Below are 12,901 nucleotides of genomic sequence, written 5' to 3'. Positions count from 1 at the left end.
AATTGTTCCTGGATATTTCTGTTTCTTTTCATTGCCTGCAAGAGGAATCCAAGGCAACTTGGATTATGCAGCTAACACTAGCTGATCTGAATAATTTAAAAATAGATATAAAAACTGCAACTACATTATGAGGTTTAATTTTGCATGTCTAGAGTAATTTTTGAAGTCTGTTTTGATTTTGTTTTTATGACAAAGCCTCAGCTCCATTAGAACACTGTAATCTAAGTACTGTTAGAGCCTGTATTGCCAAAGAGTAACAGAAAATTAAATAAATACTGGATTTAGTGTAAGGTTAATTTCTTCTTTCTTCGAAGAAATTCGAAGGGACTCGAATTTCACTATAAAGAGCATTTAGCTCTTCCCCTCGTCTTCTTAAAAATTAATTTTTTGCATTTCCACATGGTTTCCATGTGGTTCATAGGAGATACATGGGGACATATGAAAGCACAGTAGAAGTTGACCAAACAAATCCACTGGGAAAGAGCTTTTACTGCATTGGGACACCAGGCCAGGAATTGAAGTCAAAAGAGTATTTTAACTTTCATGAGTTTTTTCATATTGAAGTAAATCCCCACAAAAAATATGTTTGCTTTTGTGACCGTCTTCCTGTCCACCAGACTTTCTTCATGATTTTTCTTCCCAAAAGTCTGACTGGCATTTCTAGACCTGTCATATGTTTATAGCCAGTATGTGAAAGATCTGCCAATTTCATTGTCTGCCTATAGAAGAGGTAAAAATGCCAACTTACAGACCACCATTTGTAAAATGAACTTTAAAACTCAGTTAATCCCATTCTAAATCACCAAGTGGCTTAGTCTCTTCCCAATGGGTAAGAGTAGAATAGGAAGCCATGGCTGCCAGGACCCAGGCCCTAGCTAACTGCAGAGTGCACTAACCTCCAATACATATCTATATATACATATATGTCTTTATATGTCATTACTGCAACTTCAGCCTGTATAACCTTGAAACAGGAAAACAATGCATGCCACATGGACTGGAGTTTGAAGCAAGGCATGCTAGAGAGGAAAGATTACCACAATTAAATGGAATCAAATCCTGAAAATCATTTTGCCTTCTAAAATATTGATTATACCAGAATCTTAAGTCTTTATCTTGAAAAGACTGAATCATATGCAAAACTATTCTTTTGCCATTTGTTTAGTGGTCTTTTTCATACAGACTTCACACTCAGCATTGTATTATCTCCTTACTTCAGGAAACTCATAAACTTCTGAAGTAGTAATCATGTAGCTTGTAGTTTCTTTAGTCTTTGATTGGAATCCAAGAATTGAAATTCAGTGTCTTGTTCTAAATCTCAAATAGCTTTAGATGCTTTGTAGTTCCTGGAAATTTAGAACAGTATTTTCCCAATTAAAAATTTGATCTCCATGTTTATCAGTTATAGGGTAACTCTCAGCTAGCCGATGTGAGAAGGTAAAAGTGCTTCAAATACTGAGCTATAGAAAATTCATTCACCTTGTGATACTTTGATACTTGAGACCGGAAGCCCATAGATCTGTAGGTTCAAGTGCAGGCCTCCAGCTGGTATGGGAGGTCAGATCTTTAGCATGCGTAGTAACTAGGCTTTATTGTAACTACATGATCACTTGAGTTTTCCTAAAATAATATGCGCAGTGGAAAATTCCACCTAACCATGTGTGCAGGACCCAGCCCATCTGCCAGTGAAATCTGCCCACGGATTTGCTGGTTGCAGGATAGATGATTAGTGGCAGGAGGACAAACTTGAGGAGGATGTGAGTGCAAACTCACAGCTGTTTGATCTCCTCTTTAGAGTCACATAATCTCCTCCTCTCCTAAACTCTGATTTCTCTGTTCTATTCTAAGTGGTTTAATATGAGAGGTTCTTGACCTCCAGAGAAAATGAGAGTGCAGGGTGCTTTGGCAGCTGGGAGGATGAAACTTGGCATGAAGATTGTCAGCTCACTGCAGGTCGGGTGGTTTCTGCAGCATTTTATAGATTGTTCCTGGCCACAGGACAGTCCCTATCCACAGTTGTCCCATGGATTTTGTACACATGGTGCAGGAAGCAGAGGGCAGAATATTCTAACTCAACTTCTCAAATGTGTTTTCTCTTCCCTACAATTATTTTATTTAATGGAGAAAAGCAGAGGAGCAACCTCTATCCCAGACCACTTTCTTTTTTCCAACATAAAAATGTGTTTTAAACATGCATTTTTAAACAGGAACATCTCTCATGTCAATGACTTTTGCATAATTATATAATGCAATGTGCCTAGTGAAAGAGTTTAGGAATTTAAACTAATAACTAATTAATAACTTTATTATTCTTGCAGTAGATTTCAGAGTATAAAAAATTGCATCTCAACAGAGAAGACAAACTAGCTTTTAATTTAAAATACAATGCAAATTCCTAGTGATCAGTGGATAAAGTGTATGTAAGACCACTAATATTTTTAAACTTAGATAATTTAAAGCCTTTTTAGTGATTCCTTTAATGTGTTCAAAAACTGTGGTAGCCTTCATGGTGACGTTACTCCCGTTACTATGGGAGAAATGCAGCCCAAAATGTTTTACAGAAAATTCTGAAATAAAACAAAACAACCAAACAACCCCACCTGTTTTTGCGGTGGATATTTTTATTTTGTGATAAGAAAAGGTGGACTAAAGCAGATAGGACAATCCCAAGTATTGGCTGTATTATGCAATGATCCTTGTGACAGGTAGAGAAGACCTTATATTGAATGATGCTGGAATGCATCATCCCCTGCCATGCTTGGAATGAACGTGTATGCCGGTATCCATCAGTAAAACCATGCTCTCCCTGCTCTTCTTCTGTCCTCCCACTTTTAATTTGTCTCAGGAGCCAGAGATGGCCAGGCAACTTCAGGGAATCACATTACGAGCTATACAATGCAGTATTGCTCACTGCCATGTATGCTAACCTGCTCTATTTTACTTCGTTTAACAACCCCTTCAGCCTCTTTGAAATAAGGGCAGGATATGCTGTGCACAGGCCACAGGCCTACATGCTGAGAAAAGAAATGAGTGTGTTCTTCCATGCTCATCTCCAGTGTCAGTATTAGCAACGAGTCAGCTCTGGCTGTTCAGAGCTGTCTGTGACTCTCCATCCAAGGCAGGGCACACAGTTATTTTGTTGTTGCAACTTTCTTTAGCAGAGTCCTAGCAACATGTGCAATACAGTGAACTGAAAAGTGGAGAGGGAGTTGGGCACTTGACAGTGCACAGAGGGCATCCATGAGAGGACAGGGACTCACTGCAGGGTATGTGTGTGACTCTCACTACAATGGCAAATACCCAGCTGAAGGGCGAAAAATGGGCTGGGGACCTGTAGTCACGTGCTGCATCACATTTGTGATGTGAGTGAAGCATGGAGTTAGTCACCATTATTCTGGACCTGTCAGAGGTATTTTGAGTGGAAGGTGTTGATTGCATCCAAATATCTGCTACCTAGTTAGCTGTGCTTACCCTTTAGTGCCTGACAGCATGTAAGAACTACCTGAAGCTCTGACTAAAGAGAGGTTTTGTTTTGCTCATTAAACCTCTTGCCTTCCATGAAGGGGTAAGAAAACACTTAAGCTATTTCCTGAATAAGATTGCTATCCTGAAGTGGAACCAAAACAATGGAATGTTACAATAGGGAACTAAGAACCTTTGTGCTCTTTTTCTATTTTTCTGCTTTTTTAGTTTATTCTGCTCTCTATATCTTGCAAATCCTGTAAAGATCTGTTGGATTCATAGGAGGATGTATTACCAATTAATGATCTTCTTTTTTGGAAGGGAGATTTGTTAGCAGGAAATTCTTGCAGCTCTGAGATGATCACCAGCTGTTCAAATGCATTTTGTAGTCTAATTATACAGGATAACCAAAAATTCTGGTCTCTCCAAAGAATAATTTCCACTAAGAACAAAAGTGTGTTCTTCAGCTGATATTGCAGTCTTAGGGTTATGCTTCCTCTCCTAAAAAAGACAGGGCAAAGGTTCACATAACTGAGGTGCTGACAGTTTGAGGTACTTGAATAATGTGATTTCAGATGACCCTGTCAGACTCAAAATTTCTATTTATCACTGAATTTTTCATCCACACTTGCATAAAAAAATTGCCAAATAATATTATAAATGAAGTAGGTTGATAAAACACATTTCTTTTCTTTTTTTTTTTTTTCATTTTCTGTATTCAATATAATTGGTAGCACTGTGGCAAAATTATTTTGAGTTCAGCTTTGGTGCTTTAAATTTTCAGTTCTAGCATGCCTGCCCCCAGCTTTCTATAGTGAGACTGTCAGTGTCAAACTGCTGCTGCAGGCTTTTATAAACACAGGAAAAGTTTTTAAGAATGAGATCTTTTGGGTTCTGTCAAGTTTTGGGTTGATCATATGATAAACAAAAATGTGATTTTTAATTAATCTAACCAGTACTTCTAGACATGCTTTTCTTCAGAGCATCAGGCTGTGCTTGACATATCTTTTACTCAAAAAAGTCTTTTGTCAGCTAATTCATGTGAGATGTACTCAGCTTTTCTATAAGAATTCAACCAAGTTCAGCTGTAAACTTTTCTCCATATTCAACTGTGACTAGAAAGCATACGTGAGCTGAAGAATATGTTTAAATGGCCAGCTTTATATTACAAGAATGGTATTAATATTTTAACATTCTGAAGAAGAAAGCAGATATTAATGTCACCCAAAGGCATTACTAAAATTGCTCTCTTTTTGGATTTCAAGATTACCATCTGTGTAGCATCAGAAACAGATGTTCTTTTCACCAGAAAAATGTATGTGAAAGCAAGGACAATATGCTTGTATGGGCTATTGAATGTAAAGAGTGTTACAGAAGTAGTGGAAGAACAGATAGCAAAGAAGACAATGTGTATTTTTGTTAGGGGATCTAAAGAAACTATTATTCTCCCAGCTAAACCAGAAGCTTCAGTGGTGGAGATTTTCTCAGATGGATTAATTGATAAAGTGGTCCCATTTTATGAAAAACAGAATTTTGAATTTCACAGTTTTTCTGCTGTTTCTTTGGTTTTGCCTTAGTTCATAAAACTCCCATAAAATTTCTGTACTTTGTTAAGTTAAATAAAAATTGCTGGGGAAACAGATCCTAAAAATGGACGAGTATAAAATTAAAGACAGTTTTCAGAGTGTTTCAGAGATTCTTTATTCTTATAGCTCTGTTAAACGGTATGATAATATGTAACAAATCAGAGTAATTTGATTTTGTTTTGTCAGCTTTGTTCAGTGATGTCTTTATCTTTCATTTGCAATCAAGGTTTCTCTCATAAAAAGCTGACATTGGCTTGCAAAAGCTTTCCTGATTTCAATGAGTGTCGTAAATGGATTCTTTCCCCTCTCTTTTCAGCATGAATTTATTAATGCAGCTAACATTTTTTAAACCCTTGTACCCCCTCCTAATGCCTTCCCAGGTTACAGAATGGCCGGTAGGAAGCCAGGGTTTGCTGTATGACCGAAACTGGATGGTTGTAAACCAGAATGGAGTCTGCATGACTCAGAAGCAGGAGCCAAGGTTGTGTCTTGTGAATCCCTCAATTGATCTGAAGCAAAAAATTATGGTCATTCAGGCAGAAGGTTAGTAAACAATATCCTTTCCTTTCCTTCCCTTCTTTATTGGTGTCAGACTTCTAGGCAGGGACACCTGCATGCACCCACCAAACTACTGAATGCTGTGCATGCTTACTTGGGACTTACTTGGGACTTCAGGGACAAGTTCTGTGCTGGCTGTGGGCAATGAAAGCCCAATCTGTTATATGCAGCTCTGGGGGGGTTCCTAACTTGTTGCTGGGGTAGGCAGAGAGTAGATAATGACTCCCTATGTGCAATCATAAAGTGGATGCTCCAGGATGGAGAAAGAACAGACAGATGTGGAAATCTACTGACTAATGTCTCTCCATAGCATGAAGTGCCATAGCCTGAAGGCATTGTTATTGCTGCAAAGGTGTAGGAATAGAAGTCTAACATTAAACACCCTGGCCAAAAACCTTCCCATTTTGTATCTCTCTTCCTCCTTCCATCTGTGGGATTAAAGGGGTAGAGTCTTCAGGGGAAATTAGTATGAATTAAAATAAGGACCAGACATTATTTAACTCGGTTAAATACTTGCACTAGCAGGCAAATATTTCATGATGTTTGACCTTCCTGGGAATTATCAAAATCCTTTTTATTCTCTGATGAGGGGAAAAAAAAAAAAATATGTAAAGTGTTACAGAAAGCCCTTTGCTACTCAGGGGTGAAAATTATTTATTTTCATAACAGTGCCATTGGCACTGAGCACTGGAACAGGTTTGTATTCCACCAAAGTCATTACTAATGCTGACTTTGCATGTGTCTGAATGATGTTCATCATTTCCCCAGGGTCCAACTTTTACTCAGCCTGTGTGTCTTAACCATTAATAATACATGTGCCCACATTTTCAGCAGCTAGAGCAAAACAAGGGAACCTATCTTCAGATTTTTCACCCTTTATTAGAAATCCATATGAGTGGATCTGTAACTACAATCTCTTTTCTGTGTGTACATTAGAGTTGTAGACCTGTCCAACTGTCTGAGCACTCTCCAGAGAGTTAAATCCAACTCTTTGATTCGTTTTGTCTGAAATAGGTTTCTAAAACATACATTTGGATACTTCCACTAATCATGTGCTACTTCCTGTGTTTCTAATCCCAAACACGATCTACTCTCATCTTAGGGATTCCAGACTTGCTCACTGGCACACACACTGCTGTTTCCCCCTCTCTCCTCCATACTATTTCTTTGAAAATCTATCATTAATTCATTTAGATTTAATGTGGAGCACCTTGCACCTCAGATTTTTGTAGTACAGCTGCACAGACAGCCTTCTCCCACAACTTTTAAATTATCGAGTGCTTCAGAACTAATTATTTCTAGAAATTTATTTCCTTACCATCTCTCTGTCTTTCTGACCATTCTGAGTCTGTTCTTCATTTTTTTTCCTTACTAGCATTTGTTCAGACATGTGCATACCCCTTACTATGTTCACCTGTCAATAACACCTGTACTGACATACTTCAGGGAGTCAGGAAGAGGTTTTCTCAGACAAAAATGACAGTCAAGGTACCCACTTCACACTGAGATTTACTCTCTCTTTCCATAGTGCAAGGGTGAAATTTCCTTTAAATTCTACCTTTTGTGTCATTTTTGGAGTTTTCACTGTCATTTGCCTTCCTTTTGATGAAAGTGAGCACCATTTCCACACAGAAGTGATTGTCCAAGTCTGTTGATCATTTCTCTGCCCAAAAGTAATTGATCAGTGTGCTCTAACAGGAATGTCATTGCCATTTATTTACAGCCTGCTTTGGCACAGCCAGTGTGTAAGAATGAAGTAATTTTATTCTTTGTATAATGACTCTAGATACCAAAGTCCTAGCCCGTGATGTGGTCTAGGACCTCTTTTATAGCAGTCCTACTGTTTTTTACTCTCATGGTGTCCTTGCAACCTGTGGCATTTTTTTTAAGTTCTTGACAGTGAGATAATGGCTCTCTTTTCCTTGGGGAGTCTATTCCAGAGCTTACTGCTCCTAAGATGGCACAGTGATGGGAGCACATACAAACCAGCAGGGTTTGTTTGTGCTGAGCAGATAAATCTGTAGGAAGTTGTTCCAATACTTATTTTTTTCCTCTTACCCGCAGTCTAAATGCATTATTTGTTTGTTTATTTTTTTCTTTTATCCCTTCACAAACATGGGTCAGTGTTATATCTCCTACTTAAATCATTTCATGACAGACAAATTTAAGTTAATGTTGACTGTTCCTTGAAAATCCCATGCTAATCCCTGCTGCTTTTGTCGCCACTCTCACCAGTCTGTCTGTAGTGTCTGTAGCTGGTTGCAAATGTAGGCCCTGAAGCTGAATGCCTCATGTGAAGCTGGAGCAGTGATCCATGTGGTGGGTGTTCCAGTTTGGCCAAATTTAGAAATAAATCCTCTGAGAGAAGGCACAACCACCCCTTCACACACCCCCCCCCCCCCCCCCCCCCCCCCCAGGGTCGGGAAAAAATAAATTTTCCTCAAAGGAAAGTGAAGGAGATAAAACTATTTATTTACCAAACACACGGGAAAAGGAAAATAAGGCTAAATAATAAACTGTTTCGCTGTGGAGGAAAAACCTGGGAAAGTGTTCGAGTCCTCCCTTTGGTCTCCTCGGAGCTGGGGCTTGGCCCAGGGCCAGGCCCTCTGTGCCCGGTGGAAAGTCCTCCCGATGTGCTCTGAGGTTGAAAGCAGTCCAGTAGAAAAGGGAGAAAATCCGGAATTCCAGAGAAGGAAAAGCAAAGTCCAACTCTCAGTCTCTCTCCAGAGAACAAGAAACTGAAAACAACTGGCCAAAAGCTGACTGGAAAGCAGCAAGCTGGGTGCTTCCTCGCTCCCCTGCCGCAGCTGGGGGAAAAAACCTGCTATCTTTATGTGACCTTGAACAAGGTGCAAACTGCTTTGAGAAAGTTTTGCTCAGTTTTTTCCTTCCCCCTCTCAGGCTCAGTTTAGAGGCATAGAAAGGCACAGGAATTAATTTCTGGGCATAGGCAGCGATATGGGATACACATCATAAGGTCATCCCAAGACAGTGGGGAGCAGTGGAACTTGGTTGAGCCAGGCAGGCTGTTCTGCAGCTCAGAACCTTCACTGGCCTGTGTCGGTGGCTGATGTTATTTCAGATCTGTAGCTCTTGGCCTGCTGACTGACAGCCTCCTCCAGGTCTCTTCCTGCTTTGCTCCTTCCTGAGTTATTTCTCACGTGGAATGCCACCCACCCAAACCGCCTTTCCTCAGCCACAGCAGCATGCATCTTTCCAAGATGAGTTTTGTTTCCTCCATCTCTCCTCCCCCTCTCCTCACGGTCCCTGTGCTGAGTTTCTCTGTCCTTTCCATTTCTGCAATCCCCTTGCTCTGGTGAACGTGCAAGCCCAGTGGCTCCTAGCTGACTGGTGACCAGTGCAGTCCAGCCGGCTGCCTCCCTGTGCTGCTCTGCAAGGAGCTGTAACCTCTGTGTTTTCTCTGCCAGTTCCGCTGCTACCTGTGCTTTTCTCACTGTGAGAGCAGGCTGTGGCGCACATCTCCACCCAGAGCGCGCTTTGCTGCCTGGAGGCGCCTCTCTCCAAAAGAGAGAGCCTGAGGCTACTGCGCTGCTGGAATAGGTGCCTCTGGTAAGTGCCTAAAGCCGAGCGGGGCGAATCCCACGTAGCTGACGTACACAGCATTTTTAAAGAGCATTCTGCTATTACACTGTTAGATATGGGTGAAGACTTTATCTGTGTCACTTTTAAAACATGATGAGTCTGTTCTCTCTTCCCCTCCAGGCACATGCTTTCCTCTCCCTCTAGAACTTTTCATTAGTGGAAGATTTGTTTATGGCTATTTTATTTCAATGTGGCTTAATATTCTCGGTCTTCTCTGTCCAAGAAAAATTTGTCAGCATGATTTGGTGTGACAGTAACTGCTTTAACACCTTTTGCTGAATCCTGCTGGGACACCCTTTCAGGGTTGTTCTTTAACCCCTGCATGTTGGGTGTCTCCATAGCCCATCTAACCCCCAGTGGTGGAAGGGCAGAGCCTGCTGCCTGACCGACCCAGCTGTGCAATCCTGCCGCCACTGTGGGTAGCAAAGATGGCAGAGTGGGGCTCTACACAAGCCCAAAGCTGCCTGAAGGCTTAGGATCTTTCCCTGGCATGCCTGCAAAATTAGTTGGCTTGCGTGGCAGCTGAGGAGCTCCAGGTATTTCCCAGATCCCTGACGAAGGGGTTAAGTGAGAGCAGAGGGAGAGGCAGGGCTTGTGTCTACTCTCTCACTGGCTATGCTTTTATTCAGCAGAGGGAGTGAGATTTTAATTTTGAGAAACTGTATTTATTAATTTTGTCAGAATTATTTTCTTAGGCTATGTGATTGTTAACAGGCATTTCCTATTTTATTTAATATTAAGAGTGTAGCAAAGCCTTGCTATCGCAGAACCCACTTTGAGAAAATCAGTGTGCCTAACTCTAAATCAGCCCCCATGGAGAAAAACAGCTTCTTGTGTCTTGACTGCTGTTTAGTGGTTTGGCTCCCAGTAACTTAAAGGTGGTCAGGAGCAAGTGCCTTTATTTCCAGAAATCCTATTACTTGAGTGAGAATCAAGGGAAATATCCTTGTCCTCCTCCATCAAATACGTGGGAGTGCAGATTGCACTTGTTCCTGACCTACACAAATCTGTAGCCAAACAGAATTTGGCTGAGAATACACTTCTGGAAAAGACTAATTTCTCTCTTTCCATTTTCGCTAACAATCAGCATTAGTCTGGCAAGTTGGGCATTAGTTTGCCACTGCACAGTGGGAGAAATTCTGAGTGTTGAGGAGGCACTTTAAAATATTGGAGTAGAAAGATGCTAGCAAAACTGAGCAGCTAATTGCACTTTATGGAGTTTATTGTGCCTTCAAATAGTCATGTGTTACTGCCAATAAAAATAATGGAAATTAAGTGCATACACTGATGAAAGAATATACATGAATAGTTTATATTTCAGTCTATTGAAATAACAGATCTCTAATTTTCCTCATTGACTGAAAATAGGAGCTATAACGATAAGAATTTTTTTATATTAATACTGTGAGCACATCTGTGAATTTTATTATCGAGCAAATGACCATGGAGAATGACAGCTTTTACATTTTAGTAACTGGCAATATTCTACTTTATTTTTTTGCCTTAAAGATAGAATAAAATTGTAATTAACAACGTTTAACTGACCTAAACATCACTATAAAATGTGTACTGTTCAATAAAAATGTGGTACACTTTCTGATGTATAAAAGCAGGCTTTTTAAAGCCCTGAAATTCTATTTAAAAAAATTTTGTGAGTGTGCTTTTCTTAGAAAGTATTTGAAAGATATAACAGTTAAGAGCGCGTGCAGGATGAAATATTTCAAACTCTTCCAGAAGGAATGATGCTAATGTTTAATTGTTTCAAAGTCCAACAGCATTAGTCTAGTCAATAAGATGATAACATTGGCTTCTTTTTCAGGTTGTTACAGGGTAGTTCAAAGCATTTATTACATGTATTATTTTCCTAAGTGAACCTAACTTTTCCCTCTCTGTCTTCACTTATGAAGTATACTAACATAATTAACCAAAGAAGAAGTAGACCACTTTCTATTTTGTAAAACGTGCATGAAACAGAGTTGATAGTCATAGTATAATGAATCTGAGCTACATTTCATTACTCTTAAGAAGAAAATAAACTAACTTGATTTCACCATATCACAGAGCTGGTAGAGCTTGATTCTTATTTGTTTTACATTATATAATATCAAAATGTGTGGTTATAATCCTGGGAAATTGGGGGTCAGAGTCTTGGTTAGTATATGTTGCAGTATAATGGAAAAGCTGGATTCATTGCAGCCACGCAGTAAAACACTTTGTTCTGCAGTTAAGATTATTGTTTTCAACTAACAGAAAGAAAAGTAGTACAGCTTTTCTTTTTGGTACTAGTAAACTGCAGTACCCTTTCCATCTCTTTGACTCATTCTGTTCAAGATGAGAAAAATGTGGGAGAAGTTGTTAACATAGATCATTACCAGGTTTAAACTTGGAGATGAATAGATGGAAATAATTCTCTCATTCGCAGTTTTCCATGCATTTTGTCTTCAAATTATTGTAGTTTTATCCCACAGTATATTTCTTTTTTTTTGAACAGACTGTGCTTCTTTTTTCTTCCCCCTCCTCTGTCTTTCACCTTTCAGATCACTCAATCCCTCTATTCCAAAAAACCCCAACATGACAGTGTTTAACATCATCTCCTGACTTGATAGAGGGACCATCCTTTCAACAGAAACCGTGGCTGAGGCAATAATTCTGTGCCAGTTTCATTGCCTGAGATAAACAGAGAATGAAGTTACTCAAAGCTGAAACTGTGTATTTCTTAATATGATTTGAATACCAAGGTCATCTGCAGCCTTTGTGCTTTGTTTTATCCTTTGGAGCCACCTGCAGGCAGAGAATATAATTCTAACAAAATGAAAAAGGATTTTTTTGATTTGCTGTTTGTCAGGCTGCTGTGATTGTGAACAGGAGCAAAAATAAGAACTTTTTTCATAACTTTACGATTCTTTGTAAATTTTTTATTTAAATATGGCTTGCTCTCTGCCCATCTAGGCATGGACCCAATATCTGTGTCACTAGAAGACAATACTGGAAAAGAGACTGTGATCTGTGAGAGTAAAGTCTGTTCACACAGGTAAGTGAGAGCAGAGAGGTACTGAAGCTGAAAATCACTGTAGTGACACTCAGGATGTGAACAGATGTGCACAAAGACAGAAGTCCTTGAAAAAATGGTGGAAAGCAATGACTGACTTAGTGGACCAGGAGAGTGGTCCTATTTAAGTAAGTAAGTTGGCATGCCCCACATGTCTGATAGAAAACAGTAAAAATTTTTTTTAATTAAAAAGGAGAGGAAGGGTGGTACAATAAAATGACTTAGTACTCACTTGAATGAGTGAGATCTTTTTTTTTTTCACTTGCTCCAAGCATGAGAAAAGGAGGTGTGTCCCCAGTTACTTCCAAATGGCAACTGGGGGTCTCAGCAGGACTTGAATTTAGTTCCCTCATTTAACAGTAATGATGCTGGCAATGTTGCCCATTTCATACTGCATGGATTTAAAATTGCTAGAACCTTCTAAAGTTATAAATAGCTTTCCATATTTACAATGCTTTTTAATTTTGTTTTGACCACCCATGTTGTTCAGTGTCCCCTTAATAATCTTGGGATGACTGAAGGTGTGTAAATTAAATAACATTAATTCTAATCAAGAGACATACCACTTCAGTGAATATAACATTATGAATAAATTTATTTCCTATCCCTAAACTTAAGTGTTTATCCATCATATTTTCTAAGA

At 39.4% G+C, this 12,901-nt stretch overlaps 1 protein-coding gene across 4 annotated transcripts in view; it reads left to right on the top strand.

The window, feature by feature from the left end:
* MOCOS (molybdenum cofactor sulfurase) overlaps positions 1-12,901 on the top strand; it is a 213,961-nt gene that overhangs the window by 179,358 nt on the left and 21,702 nt on the right. For all 4 annotated transcript variants that reach the window (XR_007200437.1, XR_007200438.1, XR_007200436.1 and 1 more), the window contains exons 9-10: positions 5,429-5,591; positions 12,159-12,240. Coding sequence is in view for 1 of the 4 variants with exons in the window: in XM_048289500.1 (XP_048145457.1) it covers positions 5,429-5,591; positions 12,159-12,240 (245 nt within the window). In the remaining 3 variants the exon portion in view is untranslated. The remainder of the gene's footprint in view (positions 1-5,428; positions 5,592-12,158; positions 12,241-12,901) is intronic.

Source organism: Corvus hawaiiensis, chromosome 30 (genome assembly GCF_020740725.1).
Source record: "Corvus hawaiiensis isolate bCorHaw1 chromosome 30, bCorHaw1.pri.cur, whole genome shotgun sequence".
NCBI lineage: Eukaryota > Metazoa > Chordata > Aves > Passeriformes > Corvidae > Corvus > Corvus hawaiiensis.
Note: the sequence above shows the minus strand (reverse complement) of the source record. Positions and strands in the feature narration are given on the sequence as shown.